At 53.7% G+C, this 22,171-nt stretch overlaps 2 protein-coding genes across 2 annotated transcripts; one reads left to right on the top strand and one right to left on the bottom strand.

Moving 5' to 3' along the window:
• Positions 1 to 9,015: 9,015 nt before the first annotated feature.
• Positions 9,016 to 16,899, top strand: Cdc42ep1 (CDC42 effector protein 1). The gene is made up of 3 exons (XM_038343490.1): positions 9,016 to 9,151; positions 13,263 to 13,997; positions 15,234 to 16,899. Exons 2-3 carry the CDS (start codon positions 13,535 to 13,537, stop codon positions 15,947 to 15,949), a joined length of 1,179 nt encoding a protein of 392 aa, XP_038199418.1. The 5' UTR covers positions 9,016 to 9,151; positions 13,263 to 13,534; the 3' UTR covers positions 15,950 to 16,899.
• Lgals2 (galectin 2) lies at positions 16,863 to 21,286 on the bottom strand. Its single transcript, XM_038343491.1, has 4 exons — positions 21,220 to 21,286; positions 18,278 to 18,360; positions 17,292 to 17,451; positions 16,863 to 17,179 (listed from the first exon to the last, which is right to left on the bottom strand). Exons 1-4 carry the CDS (start codon positions 21,223 to 21,225, stop codon positions 17,036 to 17,038), a joined length of 393 nt encoding a protein of 130 aa, XP_038199419.1. The 5' UTR covers positions 21,226 to 21,286; the 3' UTR covers positions 16,863 to 17,035.
• Positions 21,287 to 22,171: the final 885 nt, after the last annotated feature.

The following is a 22,171-nucleotide window of genomic DNA, read 5'->3' as shown; positions in this document are numbered from 1 at the left end:
GAGCCAGGCCACTGTCTCAAGGCTCTTTATTTTTAAAATCCCTGTGGTGTTCCTGCCTGAACCTAAGGAGCAATGCCAGCCACAGCGAGCCTGCGGCCTGGGCTCGGGCCCAGAGGCGCCGGGCGGGGCATCCGGCCACCCTGCAGCTGCTGGGCAATTCTGGGAGGGCTTTGAGGCCAGCTGCCCTGCTGAGGAAGCCCTGGAATGCCCAGACTTCAGGCCCGAGGCACTAACCGTTGTCCTTAGTGGAGGAACAGGGGCCCACTAGGGTGGCAACTGGATTGTGCGTTGACTCTAGTGGCGTACTCGGCTACAGAGTCACTGTCCCCTCATATCTAACTCAACTGAGACACAGCATCTCCTAAGAGGAGAAAAGGAGGCGCAAGTGGGCCCTGTGGGGGAGAGAGCAGCGAGGTGTCCTACAGAGGAGACGGCTTTGGGATGGCGAAATAGCTCTGGAAGGAGCTTCAGACTAGAATCCAAGAAACCCAGCCCAGGCCTAGCTCCAGCCCTTTCCAGCTGTTTGGCCTTGGGGAACTCACTCGACCTCTCTGGGACTTCAGTTGCTCCCCTGTGACAGGAGAGGACAAGAGGCATCGTGGAGGGCTGTGGTCACTCCCAGATGCTGCAGGGACAAGACAGTCACAGTCCCTTCCCTCATGGAGCTGGGGGGAGAGGGTCATTGTCTGTAAGGGCAGAACAGGGACAGAAACGAAGGTTAGTGATGGGCTGTGGAGGGGGCCATGAGGAGTCACTGAGATCTGAGGTCTCACAGATCTGAGTGAGCTGGACACCTTTCTGTTATGTTGGCAAACAGCTCTGTAGGCAGAAGGAACAGCAGTGCAAAAGTCCGGAGACAGAAAGAGGCGGGAGAGGTCTCCATAGAGGACATGGAAGGAGCTGTTATTATTCTGGCTGTCCCTAGAAGAAGCTGGAGCAGGCTGAGTGTCAGACAGACACATGGACCCTCTCTGGGCTGCCCCGCGCCCCTTCTCCTTCATTCACTGCATGAGGAATGCCAGGCTGGCAGGCCCATCAATGTGTGATGTTCCCTTGATCTACGCGGCATGCTCACTCCGACCCGACTTGTTCTTGCCTTTGATCCTCCCAGAAGGAAGGTAAGGCAAGGAGGGCTTATTACTATATCCTCATTTGCTAGGTGGGAAACTGAGGCAGCGGGGGCAGAGCAATGATGGTGACTTGCCCACACTACCTATTTCCATGATGCTCTGCCATGTGAGCAAGTGGCTCAGCCTTCAGACTAACCCGTGCCCCAGACGGGCCCACTCATCCTGTGGTGACCCTCTGTGCAGCCAGCCTTGGCTCCCTGAAAAGCATTTCCTGCCTCAGCCCACCCTTCACCCTGGCATCTACAAACCCCTCAGCGCCTCCCCAGCACACAGTCTCTACCAGGAGGTGCCAGCCACTCTTCCCTCCCCCCTATCCCACAGGCTCTGGCAGTCCAAGAATGTGGCCTGAGCCTCCCTTGGGGGCTCCGGCCAGCAAGCCTTGGCAGGAGACCTCGCTGAGTCAACACAAGCCTGGCTGGAGCTCACACTGCCCACCAAGGCAGTAGTGGAGACCCAGAAGGAAGGACGGCCTGCTCCCACCCTCCCTCCCTCCAAGACTCCCCCTCCTGCTCTGGGCTCCAGCTGACAGGGTTAACCCTTGAGGGCCTGCTGACAACTAAGTGGTCCATTCCCTGGCAAAGAGGTGCTGTGGGACCTCAGGCAAGTCACAGCCCCCTTCTGGGCCATTTTCCTCACCCATGAGAGGCTCATCCATGCTGGAGTCTCTATGATTTAACAAAGGGTTCTCTACACCCAACTTCAAAGGCAATGGCTTTGCTCTGTTGTTCCCCGGACCTGGTCCTTAATGAGTCTGTTGGGCTGTGACAGTGAAGTCCATGACAAAGCTCTGAGCCCAGATGGCTGCGGTTCCTATGACACACAGCCCAGCCCGCATTTGTAAAACAGCTTTCCCAGGCAGCTGCTTTGATGGTAGGCATTATTCCTCCCATTTTACAGACAAACAAACTGAGGCAAGGGAGGGTAAGAAGCTTGCCCAAGAGTCCCAGCTGGGACTAGCTGGAGCCAGGCCTTCTGACAGTTGAAAGGAGTTTTCAGGGCCATCTCTGTGTGTGGCAATTGAGGTGGAAGGAGGGGCGGATGGGGAGCAGAAGACAGAGGGGTGAAGTTAGACTCTGCTATTTTAGGGAGACGTCTTGACGGGTTGGAGTTGCCCTCTCAGGAAAGTGGCGAGCTCCCTGTCACCCAAAGGATGTGTGTAGCAGTCGTCTGTCAGACATGCTCAGTCGCTCCTGCCCCGGAGGAAGTGGGTACCACATGTGGACACCTTCAGACGCTCCGTGACTGCAGGGAGAGGGACCGTGTGTGATGCTGGAGGCTTTGCTGTGCTGTGAGGGGCCGCAGACCCATTTTCCAGGGCGGCTTTCACACTGCCCAGGAGGAAGTCTCTGCGTGCCCCCTCCCTCCCCGGGGTCTTCACTGGACAATGGGCTGTGAGGATGAAAAAGAAAGAACCCAGCCAGCCCAGCCCGCCAGCTCTGTACAGCAGGGTCCAGCCCTGACCATCCTCCTCCCATCATCAGCAAAGGGAACAGGAAGCCAGGAGCCAGCAAGCCTGGTGGGGTGGAAGCAGGGGCAGGGATGTCATTGGCTGAACCAGGGGCTGGACCAGGAGTGCCACTGGGTTCTGTTCCTAGACTTGAAACTCTCAAACCCATGGGCAAGGGCCCACAGGAAGGGTGAAGAAGCCTCTAGGTGCATATCTTAGGCTGGGCTGGAAAGGCCATGTTGGTGATGATCTGGGCTCATGTCTGGCCCACAGCCCAAGGGCCTATCTCTCCAGCCAGGCTGGACCACGGAGAATAGGCTATTGTTTGTCCTGCTCTCAACATGCTTCCTGTCCCCCAGCCCCTCCCCCCTCACCCACCCCCTCAAGTAAAGAACAAAGGTCTCCTGGATGTGGACCCCTCCCCACCCTTCCATCCCAGGCCTGGCCAGCTTGGAAGTATCCAGTCCCATCACCCAGGAGACAATGGGTTACCTGGCCCTGACCCCTTCTGATGTTCTTCCCACCCTCTACAACTGTAGGCGCCCCAGACACCCCCACTGACATGTTCCCCTGTGTCCATCCATCTATCTGTCCTCCTCAGGGTGGGGCCGAGAAACTGGCCTCACATCCTTCCTCAGCCCCCTGCCCCCACCCCGTGTCTTGTTCTCCTAGAGAAAGAGAGCCAGTAGGGTGGGGGAGGGAGACTTCTCCACCCCCATTTCCCTGTGGACCAGGGAGCTAGGAACCAGAGCTGAGCCGCCCAGAAAGCTCCTTGGGAGAAAACTCATCCACCACTCTTGCCCTTTTCCCAGAGCCTGGAATTCCAGAGGCGTTTCCGGCCTGACAGCTGTCTCTGAGCTAGGCTCCCTGGGCCTCAAGCTCCACACTCCATGAAACCCTTAGGATTAACTCCTGTCTTAGCCCTGTGGCTTCACACCCGGGTTTGAGAAGCACCTAGAAGAGACAGACAGACCGGGCGGTGGTGGCGCACGCCTTTAATCCCAGCACTCGGGAAGCAGAGGCAGACGGATCTCTGTGAGTTCGAGGCCAGCCTGGTCTACAAGAGCTAGTTCCAGGACAGGCTCCAAAGCCACAGAGAAACCCTGTCTCGAAAAAACCATAAACAAACAAACAAACAAACAAACAACAAAGGAACCCGAGTAATCCCGGGGCAAGTGCACAATCCAGACTGGTCTGTGTCACATGGGGCCCCCACGCACCTCTCTCAGCATGCCTTGGTGCGTCTCTCCTCGCTATCCTCCCTAGTAAGGCAGGTGAGCAGTTCATCTTCTACCTGGTCACAAAGCATCCTTAGGTGCGCCCAAGCTACCTCAACCTCCTTGCTTTCCCAAACCCAATTCCATATCCCCCCAAGACACAAGGCCCAGCTCAAATGCCACCTTCTCCAAGAAGCCTCCCTGCCAGGGTTGCGCTTCGCTGATTCCTTTGACCAGGATTTTAGACTCTTGGTTTTCCTCATTAGGCTCTACCCGTAGGGAAAACAACCACTATCCATCCTTCCTTGACAGTCCCCGCGAGTCCTAGCCCAGCGCTGCTCCCAGCTGCTCTTGTGCCCTTGGCACACACAGGTTGAATTTGAACCCTGGGAAAAGTAAATGACCACAGCAGCCACAGCAGCCACCTTTTCCTGGCCACAACCACAGGACCAGCTGTGACATCCATGCTTTGTCATAGACTGTCCAGCTAAGCCCAAGCAAAGGGTCTGTGTTAAGGTCGCACCGTCAGTGGCAGGCAATGTCGAGATGTGAACCTAACTTTACCTGACTTAGAAATGTATTCCAGAGCAGGGGCTGGAGAGATGACACAGCAGTTAGGAACACTGGCTGCTCTTCCAGAAGATCCAGGTTTAATTCCCAGTACCACACGGCGGTTCACAATCATCTGTAACTCCAGTTCCAGGGGATTCAACTTCCTCTTCTGGACATAGCAAGTACCAGGCACACACATGATACACAGATGTACATGGGTTGTTTATGGGAGGCAAAACATCTATACATATAAAATAAAATTTCAAATAGTTAAAAAAAAAAGAAAGAAAGAAAAAAGAAAGAGCTGGGCAGGGGTCACACACTACTTTAATCCCAGCACTTGGGAGGTGGATCTCTGTGAGTTCAAGGCCAACCTGGTCTACAGAGCACATTCCAGGACAGGTTCTGAAGCTACACTATCTCAAAAATCAAAGAAAGAAGAAAGAAAGAAAGAAAAAAAGAAAGAAAGAAAGAAAGAAAGAAAGAAAGAAAGAAAGAAAGAATGAAAAACATATCCTGGGGCTTGGCATGGTAGTACTTAACCTTAATCCCAGCACGGGTGAGTTCAAGGCCAGTCTGGTCTACATAGTGAGTTCCAGGCCAGCCAACACTGCATAATGAGACCTTGCCTTTAAAAAAAAATCCTGGATTTTACATGGGAGCATGGGGTGCAGCCACTCCATTGCCCCACACCTTAGGTATAATGACATCTCACAGCACAAAATTCTTGGGGACCCCAAAAACCTCCCTCTGAGGTGTCCATGCATGTTTGAGCCCTGTAGGAATCTAGCCCCCAAGAAGAAGAGGCCTGCCTGCCTGCATGAGGTTGTGCCCAGGTGAAAGGATGAGGGCCCATGACTTGTAACAACCCTGACCATTCCCCAAACACGCTAGGAGTACAAAGCAGGCAACTCATTGAGCGCTCCCTGGCAAATAGATGCCCACACAGAGATCAGACCATAGGCTATCTAGCTCAAGAGATGGCATCTGGAGGGCCCGAGTAGCCCATCAGTGGGCATGGCGGTGTGTGTGTGTGTGTGTGTGTGTGTGTGTGTGTGTGTGTTTGTGCGCACACGCTTGCCCAGGCTCAGAGATGTGGTCACCAGCAGAAGCCAAGATTGAGCCTGTGTAAGGGAGTCACCAGTGGAAAGTAAAGTGAGTGTGTGGATGTGAGCTGGATGGGTAGAGGGTAGCAGTGGTCAGGGATGCTGGTGGAAAGAGAGTGGATGCCTGGGGAGCAGAAGCATCCTGGATGGATGGGTGGAGGGTGGATGAGCAACTGGGGAGCAGTGGAGGAGTGGGTTGGATGCTGGATGGATATAGGTTTAGATCAACAGATGGGTGGAATATGTGGGAGTGGGGGAGTAAATGGACGGGTGGGAAGAGAGGAAGTAGGTGGGAGGGGACAGGCAGGTAGGCAGCGGGATAAATGGGCCTTTGCAACTATGGCTGGATAGACCCTTGTACAGTAAGAGATGAGGACTGAGAAGACCGGGCCAGTGAGCAGAGGGATAAACTGGCCAGCAATCCAGACAGACTTTGGAGTTCAAGGAAGCATGCCGCCCAGGAAGGGCTGATGAATGTGGCCCAAACCAACTCACCCAGCCCAAGGTCCTCAGCTCTTTAGACTCCACAGTAGGTTGCCTCAAGTAGAAAGTACCCCATCTCAGCCTGTGTTCTTGACACCTCCATAGAGAGCTCCCTGGTCAGAAATCCCTACGCCCCATTAACCCCATCCCCCCACCCCCAGTCTGTAGGGTGAAGTCAGGGCAGGACACAGGCTGAGGGCTTGGTGCCTTGAGCACAGGAGAATCCAGGCAAACCATGTCAGCAGCAACTTCCCCTCTCTTCCCCAGCTGGGAGCCATTTGTTCTGCATCCTGCGTGGTAATTAGGGCTCTGGCAGGGTTAACCCCTGCATTCCTGACACAGCTTTGGATGCAGGCAGGGGACTTCAGAAAATCAGCAGAAAAAGACATGAGAAAGAAGGGATGCTCACCCCTCGCCCCTGGATTCCAGGGGCCTTCTTTTTTTTCTTTCTTTTTTCAAGTAATTTATTTTTGTTTTATGTGCAATGGCATTTTGCCTGCATGCATGTCTGCGGGTGTCGTGTGTGAGGGTGTCAGATCTTGGAGTTACAGATAGTTGTGAGCTGCCATGTGGGTGCTGGCAATTGAACCTTGGTCCTCTGGAAGAGCAGCCAATGTTTTTAACCTTAACCGCTGAGCCATGTCTCCAGATCCGCTCCCACCACCACCACTCTGGAAGGGGTGTACTTCTTTTTCTTCCATTTTCCCAGAGGAAACTGAGTCAGATCCTTAAATCAGAGGTGGAGCCAGGAGCAGGGATTGCGGCCTATGTGGAGCTAGACTTCTCTAGAGACAACCTCACATGTGAGCAAGGGCCCCTCTCAGCCTCAGTTCATCCATCTGTTCAATGGGACAAGAATGTCCGCCTAGAAGATTGCCACACAGCTAGCTGGGAGAAATGGAGTATTTGGAATCTGGTCCAGAGGTTGGGAGGTTCTGAACCACTGAGCCAGGGTACAGAGGATGGCGTAAGAGTGGACAGAGGGTAAACTAACCACTTACACCCAAACAGCTTTCTCAGCCGGGTGGGGCAGTGCAGGTCTTTACTCCTAGGGCAGAGGCAGACAGATTCTGCCTCTGTGAGTTCAAGGCCAGCCTCATCTATATTATGAGTTCCCAGGCCAAGTAGGTCTACAAAGTGAGGTGCTGTCTCGATAAACAAAGACAGCTTTCCGGGTCATCTCTCTGGGCTTGCAACACACCCTCAGGTATGGTGAATGCCTGCCCCGGAGCTAGACCCATTTTAAAGAGAAGCCTGAGCTGTGTGCACAGACAGCCTTGAACTCTGGGTCTTTGAAGCTGAGCCAAATGGCTTCCTTTCTGAGCTGCTCCAGGAACCCTGGCTGGAGGGATGAGTAGCTTTCCCGCTAACCAGAGCACCTTTGAGAGCAAGAGCAAGTGCTATTGGTAATCAAGGGACACGGGTGCTCTCGACAAACAGGACACGTCATCTTCCTGCCAAAGTAGGAGGCCCTGGATAAGTCACCTCACTTTTCGGCAAAAGGGACACGATGGCACAATTGTTCCCAGAGGGCGCTCACAAAGATTAAATGTGATTATGCAGGGTATGCATTAGGTGCTCAATAAAAGCTGAGAGATTTTTTTTAAAAAATTGGATCTGCGCATGCTCAGACACCTGGCCATGTTAAACACCCAGGGCCCGGCTCTGTTCTGTCCTGTGTTCCAGCCTCCTCATCCATGCCTTGCAGTGTCTCTGAGTCTTGGGGACACTGTTCTCAATTTCCCTGAGTTGTCCCAGGGGAACCACCTATATCTCAATCTTATTTGCGTGCCACTTGAGCACGCCACTTGGTTTGTACCCCATTTTCTTTCTTTGTCCAGCTGCAACAATGACCCCCCTCCCAAGGAGAAGAGCACGGAAATGTAAATACAGAGTCAGCTCTAGAGGCATATCACTCTGCGTCAGCCTGTCTTCTCCATCCACCTGCCCTTGTGGTCGGACCCTCACCCCTGCAGGGACAGTGCTGCCCAGCTCCATTCCTGCTTCCATAACTCAAAATCTTTGCCCTCAGTCTGTCCAGTGTGAACTTCCTAGGCTCTCTGCTGCTCTTTCTATTTCTTTAAGTCTTCACCAGCTTTTCTCTCTTCCAGGGACCCTTGCTCAATACCCCACTCCCAGACTGCCTTAGGGAACCGTTGGTGCCACAAGCGCAGCCCCTAGGACTCTTGTCTGTCCTCAGAGGGAAGAAGAGGGCACATGCCATGTAGGGGGGCCAGGATCTGTCTTCTCTCCTTGAACATGACTGACTCTATGTCTACTTTGAAGTAGGGGGCCTCACTAAAGATGTCTAAGGTGTGACCTCATTTACCAGTTCAACAACTCGCCTAGTTGCTAGAGTGGGGAACAGGAGATAATGTAATGTCTGATGTCTGCTTTGATAACTCCGCTTTTAAAAGATGTGTGTGCATGTGCATGAGTGTGCATGTGTGCGTGCATTTGTGTGTGTGGTTTTTTTATTCTGGGAAAAGAACTCCCCTCCTCTGGAAGACCAGGAAGCACTCTTAACAGCTGAGCCATCTCTCCAGCCCCCTGAGGAAACTGAGGCACTGAAAGGCAAGGAAGGAACCAAGGCCATACCAGCTTTAGGGTCCATGACAGGACCACAGCTGTACAACACCCTTCTCTCTGTACATGTGGCCTGCAGCAATGGCCTCTTCCCCAGAGTAGCTAAGCGTTCTGCTAGTATCAAACGGGGCTAGTATTGGGGCAGGAGGAGACTGGAGAGAAAGGGAAAGAGTGAATGCCCACACTTTAAAAAAAATTCAAGGTCTTCTGGCCAGTTCCCCCAGCTCCAGCAGAAAAAGGCTGGAGGCCCAGGCCAAAGTTGTCAGTCCTGGACTCCCCAAGGTCATCTGAGGAGCAGTGGGCAGCAAAGAGTCCCTGTGCCCTCCTCTGGACATTCCCAACTCAGGACAGGGTGAACATTCCCGAGGTCGCCCCGCCTAGGGGCGGCGGGCTGGGGCCTGGCCTGGCACCCCCGCAGCGCCCCTGCAGCCCTCGCGGCGTGGCTAGCACGGAGGGGGCGCGGCCGCCGCGGGCGGAGCAGGGGCGGAGGGAGCCCGCAGCCCGCCCCCGCCCGGGGATCCGGCCGCCAAACTCGCGGCCAAGGCGGCGCAGACCGGCCCAGCGACTCTCGGGCTTCGCAGGGACGCGCCAGCGCACCAGCCCCTGGACCCCCGGGTTCGACGACACAAGGTAACCGCGAGCGCGGGCCGGGGGAGTGCGCACCATCCTGGGCGCGCGGACCAACCTTTAGAAGACGGGACGCGCAGACTTCTAGGGTTGTTTTGTCACGTTGCAGGAGGGCGCTGGGGACCAAGGATCGGAGGACAGAGCACTAAACCCGGAGGCGGGCAGAGGGCGAGCCTAGGGCCGTCAGCGCGCATTCCTGCGCGGGCAGCGGAAGGGAAGGGACCCCAGGGCCCCTCGGCGACGCCAGAGCGGGAGCGGGAAGCTTGGGGAGGGGGGCGGACGGGGACAGGGCACCCTGCCCCCTCCCCAGCTGCATTCCAGACTGGAGCAGCGGATGAGGTCATCCCGTCCGGTTCCCTTCTGGCCACGGCAGCCGCTGCCGGACCGGACCCAGAGACTCTCCGAAGTCTCCCCTCCAAGGTCCCCAGAAGGGAAAGTTTTCTAGTTGAAGTCTTTCCTGGACTTCCCATTCCAGCTGATTCTGTCCTTGTCCCAGCTATGCCAGACTCGCCAAGTTTGAAGCCCATTTTCTAGACTGGGAAACTGAGGCTGAGAGAGCACAGCGGCAGAGTGGAGGGGGCTTAGCTTTACCTTGGGATACTGGAGCAAAAATGCATCTTAGTAAGTCGATAGTGACACACAAGTTAATCCCAACACTTGGGAAACTGAGGCGCAAGGATCACAATTTCGAGGTCAGCCTGGGCTATATATCTAGACCTTGTAAACAAACAAAACCTCGTTTTTTCCTCACGCTTTCCGAGTTGCTCCCTAATGGCATGAGGCACTCCCTCCTAGCCCACTGGCCGGGAAGTTCAACAGCTTATCCCATTCCTGGCCTCAGTTTCCCTATCTTCCACCACCTCAAAGTGCTGGACTTAGAAAGGATGCCCCTGGAGGACTTAACTTCTAATCCCAAATGTCACAGGTTGGGAGGAATCTGAATCAACAGAATTACATAGTCCTGTGTTGATATCAAAGAACTGTGCCCCCCCCAAGCAGGCTGCCTGGATTGTGGGGGGCTGGGAGCTCTGCACACCTGCTTAAGGGAGTATCAGGGTACTCCGAGGAGCGGCTGCTCCTACCCCCTGGCCCTTTCCCGCCAGAGTGGCTCTTCTTTCCCAACTTCCTTGTGCCCACAGCCACCCCTGTTGGCCTCTGAATGCGCCCTGCCAAAGCCCCCCGAACTTGTCCCTGTGGTCACTACTGCCAAAGGAGCTCTGAGCACGTGTCCATACCGTTGATCAGTTGATTTAAGAGCTCTCCCCAGAGACTGGCCTCTCACCAGTGACAGCTCATGCCTGGGTCGTGGATGCTGAAGTGCAGAACCAGGATCCTGTTTCTCCTTCTGGTGACTTCCCCACGTCTGCCATAGTCACTCCACTGGCAAAGCACTCCTGCCAGTGTTGGTAGAATGTAAGCAAGCTCCAGGACATTCTGTTTTGTTCTGTGACCTAGAGCTCGTTTTTCCCGTGTAAAATTGGTGAATCGAGCATTTACAGGGGCTGTTTCCTGGGCCTTTGAGAAAAAAGGGTCCTCGTATGTCAACCCCCGGTGCAGGTGGCGTGACCCTAAGGCCAGCAGTAGTCTGTGGCTGGCACCCAGTGTTAAGCCGTTGCATCGAAGGGTCACTAGAATGAAAGATGTCCCTTACTTGTGACGTTCTGGATTTGAACCCATGCCTACCCTGCTCCAGAGTGGGCGAATTGAGTTTCTTCTACATCTTCCGCTCTTTCCTGCCTTCTCTGGCAGGAAGGCTTTTCCTCTTTCTCCATGGGAAGAGAGAGACAGTAGCTGAAGTTGGTCCAGGAGGCTCTGCTGCAGTAGATGGGTGTAGACTTAGAGGATGCTATCTACAGGTGCCCAGAGGCCTTTGGGAGGTGGCTTCATCACAAGGTTGGTCAGGGGTTGGATAGGGCAGGGGCCCGGAAGAAGCTCAGAAGTTTGAGAATTTGGTAGTGTCACAATTTAGACACAGTTGACCCCTCCCTGTGCCATTTTGCAAAGTGAGTCCTACCCTGTTCCCCAGCTCCTTCCTTTAGACTCTGAAGTGTAGAGACTAGTTTCCGGGGAGCTGGGAAACCTGGCCAGTGTTTACCTGCCAAGGGACCTTGGATGAGTCTGTTCCCTGGGCCTGTCAGCCCTCTTTGTAGCCTGAGCCAGCCTTCCAAGCCTCCAGGGGGTGTTGGAGAATCATCTGATGACGTCATGTTGTTGGTCAGCCAACAACAAGCAGAATGCTTTATAACTTCAGCAAGCATTCCAGGAGGGCTTCTCCCCGCTGGGGGTGCCAGGGAAAGGGATGATTCAGAAGCGTCCACCCCCCCCAGGAGGGGAGGAGCTAGAACTGGAGGAGGATCCACTGCTGGGGCGGAAGAGAATGCAGTCCCAAAACAAAGCGAGCTTTGTCCAGTTCTGCTCTTTGTTTTATTTTGTTAGTTAACCTATTTTGAATTTCAAATAACATTATAGAAGGGCTGCATTGAGAATCTTAAGCTTGGAGGTTGCAGTTAGGGTTAAGAAAATTTAAAAAAAAAAAAGTTGAAACTCAAGTTTAGATCTTTATCAGTTGAGCAGGTGTGTCTTGGTGGCTTGACCAAGGTCACAGGGTGAGGACTCTGAGTCTCCAGTCTACCCTCTCAGAAGGTGGCTGGGGGTGGTCCTCTGACCGGAAGGTTATCTCAGCTAATGATTAGGCTGGGTATGGATTTGGCCACGTGCTAAGCGCTGGGAGGGAGAGGCAGGAAAATCCAGGCATCGCCCCACCCTTAAAGTGCTCAGGGAAACAAGACTGGGCCCTGAAAGCCGGCAAGGGCTTATGTGAGTCAGAGGCCCTGAGTTCAAGTTTGGACTAGCTTTTTGGCGAGACCTTAAGCAAACTTGGCCCTCTCTGGGTCACAGAAAACCAGAGTATGGGCTTCAGTACCCTAAGCACCCCAGCCACCTAGGGAAAAAGGAGACACAGAGGTGTCCTCAGAGAAGGGTAGCACAGCAGAGGAAGGAGGTGAGGGATCAGGAGGGACGTTCATATGTAGGGACTAGCTTTTGGCACCCATGGCACTATTTTTTTCCCTAAAACTTGTTCCCCAACAACAAGGCTCCTCCATCAACCTGACCAACTGATGAAGCTCTTTCTGCAGGCCTTCTTAGATCATTGAATGCTCAGACACACAGGAGCTGGCTGGAAAAAGCCACTTTTGACCACAGGATCCCTTTTCCAGGAAGCACCTTGGAGGCCGAGGGCCCTGAGGAGTGTCAGTGCTGGCTGTGTGGCAGGCTGTGTACACAGCAGTTCACAAGACCTTGGCAGGGCGCCTCCTTTCTCTTGGCCTCTCCAGGTAGAATAGGTTTGAACCCCCAGAGAACTGAAACATGCCAGCAAGAGGCGTGTGTCTGGAACAGGCTCAAGGTCGCTGGGATGGCGAACCCAACTCTCTGTTTCTTCCCGAGAAGTCCTGGGCAAGTCACTACACTTTCAAATCCATTTCTCATTCCTGCTCTAGTGCCTCCGGCAAGTCTAGTGTCTTGAGTCGCCTGACATGGGCAGGAGAGCCATTGACACCTCACCTGCAGGTTTTATGTCATGGTCGATCATTTTTCTGCTTCACTGATGCCCATTGTGAACTCAGAGCAGAATGGAGTCTCTGTCCTCGCCCAGGCAGTGATGCTCGGCGGCCTCCACACTTCTGACTGCGATTGCCGTCCACGCTGCCGGCTCTCAGCCGTGGCGTGCACGTGTGTGTGTGGGTGCATAGGTCCACATGCTCACATACAGAAGTCCTGCTCTGTCTCTCTTAGTCCCTGGAAACAGAGCCACTCACTGAGCCTGAAACTTGTGGGTTTGGTTTTGTTTTGGTGCCACCCTACAACACTGGGATTACGCTTGACTTCGTCATGGGTGTTGGGGGAGTTCAAGGTCCTTGAGCTTGTGCAGTAAGCACGCTCCACTCTGTCACCACCGCCCCCAGATCCTTCCTGAACCCCCTACACACGGACTCTGCGGGTCCTCCTTTGTGCCTGGCTGGGCGGCTGCATTTGTTCTCTTGGGTGGCTACTGTTTGGACTCGGACTTCCTCTACTGCTGCCATACCACAATGCTGTCTCTCTGCCCTTCCAGGTCTCCACCCCAGGACAGGGACCACCCATCTGGTGTCTTCTCTGATCCTCAGCCTCACCAGGGGCAAGGGACAGGGCCTCTGGGAAAAAGAAGGAATAGACGCCCTCAGCCTCAGCACTGGGGACAGCGCCTTAACAGAGTCAAGCAAGGGTTGGCTTCTGCTGCACCATCCTCATCCACAGGAAGAGGCTGAGAAGGGTCCCTGAGCCCAGCCTGCCATCTCCCCTGGCCCTAGCTGGGCATGGATCAGCAGCTGTGAGCAGCCAAAGCTGATGCCTGGCCCCCAGGGGGGCATAGGAGCCCCCACCATGAGCTTGGGCAAGATGTCTCCTGTAGGATGGGTGTCCAGTTCCCATGGAAAGAGGCGACTGACAGCAGACATGATCAGTCCTCCGCTTGGGGACTTCCGCCACACCATGCACGTGGGCCGTGGTGGGGATGTCTTCGGTGACACTTCCTTCCTCAGCAACCATGGGGGCCGCTCTGGGAACGCCCACCGCTCACCCCGAAGTTTTCTGGCCAGGAAGCTCCAGCAGGTGCGCCGGGTGGGGGTGCCTCCTCGAAGGATGGCTTCCCCACCTTCATCGTCACCCGCCCCGCCTGCCATCTCCCCCATCATCAAGAATGCCATTTCCCTGCCCCAGCTCAACCAGGCTACCTATGACAGCCTGGTGGTGGGCAAGCTCAGCTTTGACAGCACGCCTGCCGGCTCCACGGATGGCCGCTCTGGTTATGGTGAGGACCTGGGTTCGCAGTCTCTTTTCCATTGCTGGGATTCAAACCCAGAGAAATTGTGGGGTTCTGCCAGGCCTCCATAGCAACCTTTCCCCATAGCTGTTCAAGTCTATGAACTGTTGGAGTCTGGCCCCCAGCCTAGATTGAGGATGAGGGGTGGTGGTGGCATTAGGGAGGTAGGGTGCCAGCCTACTTAGGCCTCATAACCTCGAGGCTGAGATAGATATAAAGTTTGTATTATAGCAACCCTCTAACTTTCTCTGTGACTCTGGCGAACCTTTCTCATCTCTGGGCTTTGTGGCCAGTCCACCCCTTCCTGTCTCCTTCCATGAAGCAGCCCCCACCTCAGTGTCTGAGGGTATCTCAGTGAGGCTCTCTGAGCCTGCTCTGGTTTCCAGTCCTAGTAAGCGCATGGACCTTTGCACGCCAGTCCTCACCTCTATGGGTCCCTTGGTCTTAGTGCTAAGATTCAATGAAGCAATAAGGCCAGTCTACTCTACACAGTGAGTTCCAGGACAGCCTAGGCTACATAGAGAGACCCTGTCTCAAAACACCAGACAGGAAAAGATTGAGTAAAGTCAGCCGTGACCTAGGCAGCCCTGTAGCAGGTGCTCAGGACAGCTGTTATTTGAACAAAGGCTCCTGTAGTTTGGCAAATTGATTCAGGTGTGAATGCCACCTTGGCAGGCCAACTCTCCAGGGGACCGTGGGTTACTGCTGCCCCCTCATGGTCATGCTTTGCATTACAGTCTTGGTGCCACTGTATCAGACCTGGTGGTCCTGCAAGTAAGGGTTAGGCTGGTACCCTTTGGAAAGCATGTCCCTGTCCTGAGAACCTATGATTTCTCTGTTCAGGCCTTGGCTCCCGGTTCCTTCGTATGCCCGCAGATAAACTGACATGCAGCCATCGGTCAGTTTCATAGAGGGAGTCAGGAACCATGGCCAAGTCCACATCAGGACTGAGTGTCAAGATTAAAGCTGCAGGCATAGCTCCAACCCCGACAGACTGGCATTGGGCAAGGTCTGCCCATCTCAAGCTGAACTTCCACTTGCTCTTCTGTAAACTGGCATCAGGATTAGTTTCAGATCATGTGGAAGGCTGTGGGGTCTGTGTAGAGGCAAGCAAAGGATACAGCTTTCCAAGGGCCCCATGGTAGATCAGGATTGTCCTGGTTCTTTGTCTCCAAGAACGGGCTAGGGACCCCAGCCCTGACCTCTGCCCCATTTCTCTGCTAGGCCTGGATTCTGGGTTCTGCACCATCTCGCGCCTGCCACGTGCGGAAAAGCACAGCAACCGAGACCGTGACTGTGACCGCGACCGCGACCATGCTCAAGATCGAGAGCAAAATTCTTTCCCCCCTGAGCCCGAGCTTCGACGCTCTGACTCTCTCTTGTCTTTCCGTTTTGACCTTGACCTAGGCCCCTCGCTCCTCAGCGAGATGCTAGGGGTCATGAGCCTTTCAGAAGCCCCAGCAGCTGAGACCACAGCCCCTGCTGCCAAGCCCCCTGCCTCAGCAGCAACCCCCGCTGCCCCTATTGCAAAACCCCCAGCCCGTGCCATAACCACCCCAGACCCTATAGCGAGCCTCACAGCTCCCGCAGCAAGCCCCCCAGCCCGTGGACATTTCCCCAATGGGGTCACTGCTGTGCTGGGCGCTGTGGCTGAGGTAAAACCCAGCCCGGTGGGAGAGAATCCCCAGGTGCTTCCCAACATGGCCTTTGGCAGGCACGGAGCCAGCTGGGGTGCCAGCCGGGCCAGCCGCCACTACACCGAGATGGATGCGCGGCGGGAACTGGCAGGGGTGCTGCCTCAGGTCCACGGCTCCTGGGAGAGCCTGAATGAAGAATGGAGTGCACCTCCGGCTAGTGACAGAGCCCCAGTGCCCAGCACGGTTCAGGTCAATTCCTTTGAATTTGCTGACGCTGAGGAAGATGACGAAGTCAAGGTGTGAGGGACTGGGCATGGGCTCCAGGTCCTGCCATCCTGAAGACTCACAGAAAGCAGAGGGGCTGAGCTCACCCACCATCACCTAACAACTACATTGCCCACAAGACATGGACAGTTACCCAACTGGAGTTAGCCCCACATCCTTCCTGGTCTATGGAAGGCAGACATTGGTAAGGGGGTCCTTACTGCTCTGACCCACCTCCCTCTGCTGCCTCCAGGCCCACTAGCCCTTCAGTCATACCCTGTGCCAACCCCATGGCCTCACAGTGTGGGCTTTGTGCCCCAGGATGCTTCCCGGGTGGGGTGGGGTGGGGCTGGGATAAGGACCATACAGGGCCATTGTCTCTGTGGGACTGCCTGATCCTGCTCATTTAGAGCTGCCCCCAAAAGGCCACCACTGTGCCCTCAATAGTCCGATTCCAGGCTCCTCTCCAGTTCCCAGAGAAAGGTCAGGTGTAGAGTCTTCTGTGAACCCCAGACCTGCCTCCTGTGCCTGACCCTAAAAGCTAACTGCCTAAGAAGCCAGGGAGGCAGCCCCAGCTGAGGTGCCCTTTCCCCTCCTGGGAGTTTGGAAAGTTGAGGACCCCCTTTCAGGCCCCCCAGCTAGAAGTGGGGGGCAGACAAGGTAATGAGTAACCAGCCTGGAATGCTTAACCGATAAGAGGCCCAGGTGGGACCCTTATCTGCAGTTCCTGGAACACCCTGGCCCCAGGTGCCTGGAACCAGTATCTGCCCCATAATCCGGCGGGACAGCTTGGCAGGTGCTCAGGTCACCAGGAGGAAGGGAAGTTTCTGTGCACAGGGTGGCTTGGGAGCACCTCCCATCCTCTTCCCTTGGCAGCGCTGTACCCTGTGCCTCAGTTTCCAACCCTGCATCGAAGGTGGGGGAGCATTAACACGCATGGGAAGTGCTAACATTTCTCACTGTGGAAATAATAAATGTGGATTCTTTTATTTGCTCTTGACCTAGGGGCTGGGGAGAGCGTGGGAAATTAGAGGACCTAAAGACCGCGGTCCTGATGGAGCTCGCAGAGAGGGCTAAAAAACGGGTTTAGGGACTGAGGTCTTGTCCTGAGGAGGTGCTGCATGCTCACTCCAGCTTGAAGGAGGAGATTTGGAGCCCGGCCATACTTAGGTAGCGCAGGTGGTTTTGACCCAGCCTGTTCGGGAAGGTCACTGTGTGTCCGTCAGGTAGCGTCACCTTGAACTCGCTATTATGGAAGGCCACAGTGATCTGCAGGGAGAGGAAACTTGTCAGGAGAGCCTGGGAGGGGTCCTCAGGATGCCTGGCGGTGCTCCCATGTCCAGGCAGAAGGGCCATCATGTGGGCTCCCATTTGACCTCACCTTGACCTCCTCTCCTGGACTGAAGCACTTGTTACTTTCTCTTTGCTCTTGTCCCCAGCTGCCACCATCACGAGAGTTGAAGACGATGGTGGATTCATTGAAGCGAGGGTTAAAATGCAGGTTCAGCTTGTCTTGCTCCTGGCCCAGGTTAATAGTGAAGCTACAGGGAAGAATGGCAGTAGAACAGCTTAGGACGGGGGACTTTGGTTGCCCACAAGCTGGAGGAGCGCGTCAAGATGCTGCCATTGAGAGCTGTAACTTGCAGCCTGTTAGGCTGTGCACAGCAGTGGCACATTCTGTTTGGAACAGGCACTGAGGCTGTTGGCCGGGTGATTAAGAGTGACAACTGCTGTCTGTCCTGGAGGAGACAGTTGAAGGGCTGTAACCAGAGGGCTGCAGGCAGGGGTGTATGGCTTGGCAGGATCACTAGAGGAGCCTGGGTTAGCGAGTCAGAGTCCCTGCAAGTAGGACCTTTGGGGTGTGGGGTTCTCAGACCAGACAAATCCGCATGTTTCTGCAAGCGAGGAGCCTGGGTAGGAAAGAAGGCCATTTTCTCTTAGCTCCTAGTCTGTGTGTCTGCCTCCTTCCTAACACAGGAGCTAAGAGGTTTTATCTCACCAAATGCTGGCAGTGCTGAGCGGCCAGGGAATTAACAGCACACTCAGGTAGAGGAAAGGGGGGCCTTTGCTGCCCCCTGGTGACAGCCTCTGGTTAGAGTCACAGGACCTGGTTAAGAGGGTGATGAGCGGGCTTCAGACCTGCCAGGTCAGGCAGAGTGTCACCCTTCTCCTCCTGCCCCTTTGTTGACAATTGAGACGAGGAACAGAGAGCAGTGTCTGTCCTGACATTCTGAGGGTTCCTAACCCAAAGGACACAAGGGCGTCTCCTAACAGGAGCCAGCAAGGATGTGATGAGGAGCATAAAAAAAAAAAAGGCCCCTTAGCCTTTGAGGTCCCAGTCCTCAGCCCCGCCCATGCCTTGCTCACCTGTTAACATCCTTGTGGATCTTGCCTTTAATTTTCAGGGTCATCCCTGATTTCATGTTCAAGTTTGTGATCTCAAATTTCTCCTGGAGCAAGCAACAGAACAAAAGGCTTCAGGGAATCATGAAAGGGACCCTTTGCCCTGCTGCCGCCTTATGCCGTTCTGGCATCCTGCCATTCTGGATGACTCTTACCTCTCTGCCCTCATGGAAACCACAGCATTGGGACTCAGGTTTCCCAGGGCCCCCTTAGCCTCTGCTTTACTCTCCTCCACCCCACAACCCAAGAAGAGAATACCTAGGGATGGAAGGTCATGGAACGGGCAGCCTGACCTCTGCAGGTCTTACAGTTTCCCAGTGTTCATGTAACAAGCTGCCCTTAGCACACCCAAAACATGGGTGTAATGCAGAAATGACCACGTCAGGCGGAACATGGTGGCATATACCTTTAATCCTGGCACTTGGGAGGCAGAGGCAGGTAGCTTCTGTGAGTTTGAGGTCAGCCTGATCTATACAGCAGGTTTCCAGCCAGCCAGAGCTACATGGTGAAACCCTGTCTCAAAAGACAAACAAAAACCCAAAACAATAAGGAGTGGTGATCCATGCTTGCAATCCAAGTCTGGGGAGGCAGAGTCAGGAAGATCCCTGGGGCTCCATGACCAGGCAGTCCAGCCTAAGTGAATACTTTTAACCTCCAGGCTACTGAGAGACCTTGTCTCAAAGGAAGCATTTTTGTGGTGACAGCTAAGGTGGCACACATACACATGTGAGTGCAATCATACACATACACTAACGGGGGTGTGAGAGAATGGTCAGAATACATTATGTGTGAGTACAAAGTTGTCAAAACGACAAAACTAGTCAATCAGTTGGGCTGGGATGGAGCTAAGTGGTAGAGGACTTCCCTAGCATGCAGAAGTCCCAGAATTCCAAACCCACCCCTTAAAAGAAGTCAGAAGCAGTTGTTAAGTACCCACTGTGTGACAGATGTTGAGGAAAGCTCCAAGACCAATAGCTTCCACTTTCAAGACGGTTGCAGGAAGTTCAACATCCGGTTTGTGAGGCCTAAGCATAGGACCTGACCCAGATGGCAGAAATGAGGGTGGCCACCCCTGTACTATCTAGTATTCCTCTGCCCTCGCTTCCAGCCAGGCCATCAGTTTCTCAGTTTACTACTGACACCCGGTCACACGGACATCCTGCATACTACCTACACTGGCTTGGATGATGTCATTTGCCAAACACACACAGGCGTCCTATTCGCCCCACCTGGCACCTGCTACTGTGACCTTGAAAATAGGGTCTTGGTACAACCTAATACGGGACCAGATTGATCTAGGATAGGCCCTTAATGCACTGGAGCTAATGTCCTAGATGAAAAAGGAAGGGAAATGGGACCAGAGGGGTGGCTCAGTGGTTAAGAGCTGCTCTTGTATAGGCGACCCAGGTTTGTTTCCCAGTACCCACATGGTGGCTCTCAACCATCCATAATTCTAGTTCCAAGGGATCGTCTAGCCTCTGTGGGTACCAGGAATGCACATGGTATAGATACACACATGCGTGCACACATACACACATACAAAAATACAGAATAAATATTTTTTTAAAAAAATTGAAAGGGAAGGGAACTGGGTACAGAAACACTCCCCTCCAAAGGGAAGGCCATATGCAGAGAAGCAAGCCCTGTAACGGGGCTTCTGGAAACAGGACCTGTGGGTGCCCACATCCACAGGAAACTGGAGTACATAAGTAAAGTTCCTCCCCAGAACCTTCAGGGAATGCCAGGCCCTGCCCACCCTGGATTCCAGACTTAGACAGGACGAAGAGAGAAGTCTCTGTGGTGGTCAGCCCCTTATTTCAAAGTGGCTTTCCTCAACAATTCTAAGAAATGAACCTACCATCTAAACCCCAGAGAATGCCATGCGGTCCCATCCCATACACATCAGGGGAGACCAAGGCCCCAGGAGAGGGACATCCACTTGTCTAAAGTCACAGCTGAGCCAGATTGGAACAAAGGCTCAGCAATCTTCAGAGAGTGAAACACACCTTTTCAAATTGTAGATGGGGGCTTATAATATTATCTTGAGCCTCAGTCTCTGTGTCTCTGTGTCTCTGTCTCTGTCTCTATCTCTCATCTCCCTCTGGTTTATCAAGACAGGTTTTCTCTATGTAACAGCCCTGACTATCCTGGAACTCACTTTGTAGACCATGCTTGGCCTTGAGCTCACTGAGATCTGCCTGTCTCTGCCTCCCGAGTGCCGGGATTAAAGGCGTGCGCCACCATGCCCAGCCTCTTTCTTTCTCTTTTGAGACAGGGACTCAGTATGTACCTCTGGCTGGCCAGGAACTTACTGTGTAGACCAGGCTGGCCTCAAACTCAGAGCTCCTTTTGCCTCTAGCCCTTGAATGCTGGGCTTGCAAGCTGCATCCCCACATACAGTTTGTGCAGTGCTGGAGATCAAACCCAGGGCCTCGTACATGCTGGGCAAGCACTCTACCCATGTGATTCCTTTAAAAATATGTTATTTTTGTGGTGCTGAAGATCAAACCCAGGGCTTTGAACATACTAAGTACACACTCTCTCATTGATATGGAACCTTTTCCCAGTCCCTGAACATCAGTTTCTCGTCTTGTGAGACTCAGTAGTGGTTATCAGTCATAATTAATATTACCATCACTGTTCTCACAGAGAGGTCCTGGCCCTGAGCCTGGTGAGCAGAGAGATGGGCGGCTTCAACGCTAAGGGGTTTAGAGACCATCCACCCAACTTTCTTTTTTTTCTTTTTGCCACCACCTTTAATCCCAGCTTTTTTTTTTTATGCTCATGGAGAAACAGACCAATAGAAGGGCATCAGTAGAGGACCCCCAAACACCCTACTCTAACCCACACACTCAAGCAAAAACAAGCAAGTGGAGGGAAGTAGGCCCAAGGACCAGCATCCTCACCGACATAGTGACAGCTCCCAGCCACAGCTCTCCCAGTCACTCCCAGAGGCTCGTGTGCAAGGTATCACCTCTTGGTCAGGTTTATATCCCAGAATATTACACATTAACTACCCCAAGGCCATAAATAAGGACTTTGACCTTATTATTCCTTAATATCTCCTGGCCTGCATTTGCAAATACTCAACAAACAGGAAGACAGATCCTCACCCCGCCTCCCAATTCTGAGCATCCTCCTGGTCTCCCTGCAATTCCTACCAGCCCCCATGGTCAGTACTCCACAAAGCCCAGGGGAGGAGGCCCTAGTACCACCCCCACACAAACCACAGACACCCAGAGCTTGGCAGGCCACCCAATCTCCCTGCTGAGCCCAGCTCCTACAACCACAAAAAGACCGGCTAAGTCTGTAAAAATGTCCAGGCTTCTAATTTTCAATGATGTCATGAGTCATTGGAAGACATTTTTTTCCTTCTCTCATCCATTCTTTTTTCTGATTACACATGTAACTCGTTTCTTCTTTTTCTTCTTGTGAAACAGAGTCTGCCCATTTTGCCCAGGCTGGCCTTGAATGCTCTATTATCCTCCCACTTCTATGCCCAAGTGCTGTGATTCCAGGCAGAAGCCCACATCCAGCCGCATGCATGTCCAGGTCAAAAGGGATACATGGTAGAGCCAGGGAAACATCTAGGGCCAGGGAGATGGCTCGGCCGATAAGGGGGCTTGCTGCCAAGCCTAACCAGCCAAGTTTGATTTCTGAAGCTCACATGATGGAAGGAAAGAACCAATTCTTACAAGTTGTCCCTCTGACCTCCACACATGTACACATACACATACAGACACACACACACATGTACACACACACACAAATAAGGATAATTTAAATGCTTAAAAGCATCTATAAGTATTTATACCTGTCAAAAGAGTATTTTAAAAAGGCCTTGGAGCATGGCTGAGT

Source organism: Arvicola amphibius, chromosome 9 (assembly GCF_903992535.2).
Source record: "Arvicola amphibius chromosome 9, mArvAmp1.2, whole genome shotgun sequence".
Classification (NCBI taxonomy): Eukaryota; Metazoa; Chordata; class Mammalia; order Rodentia; family Cricetidae; genus Arvicola; species Arvicola amphibius.
Note: the sequence above shows the minus strand (reverse complement) of the source record. Positions and strands in the feature narration are given on the sequence as shown.

Coding starts and splice junctions, on each gene's coding strand:
- Cdc42ep1 (XM_038343490.1), top strand. CDS start 13,535: ATGCCTGGCCCCCAGGGGGGCATAGGAGCCCCCACCATGAGCTTGGGC. Junction 13,998..15,233: donor GGATGGCCGCTCTGGTTATG/GTGAGGACCTGG, acceptor TTTCTCTGCTAG/GCCTGGATTCTGGGTTCTGC.
- Lgals2 (XM_038343491.1), bottom strand. Junction 17,452..18,277: donor ATCCACAAGGATGTTAACAG/GTGAGCAAGGCA, acceptor TCTTCCCTGTAG/CTTCACTATTAACCTGGGCC. Junction 17,180..17,291: donor GTCCAGGAGAGGAGGTCAAG/GTGAGGTCAAAT, acceptor CTCTCCCTGCAG/ATCACTGTGGCCTTCCATAA.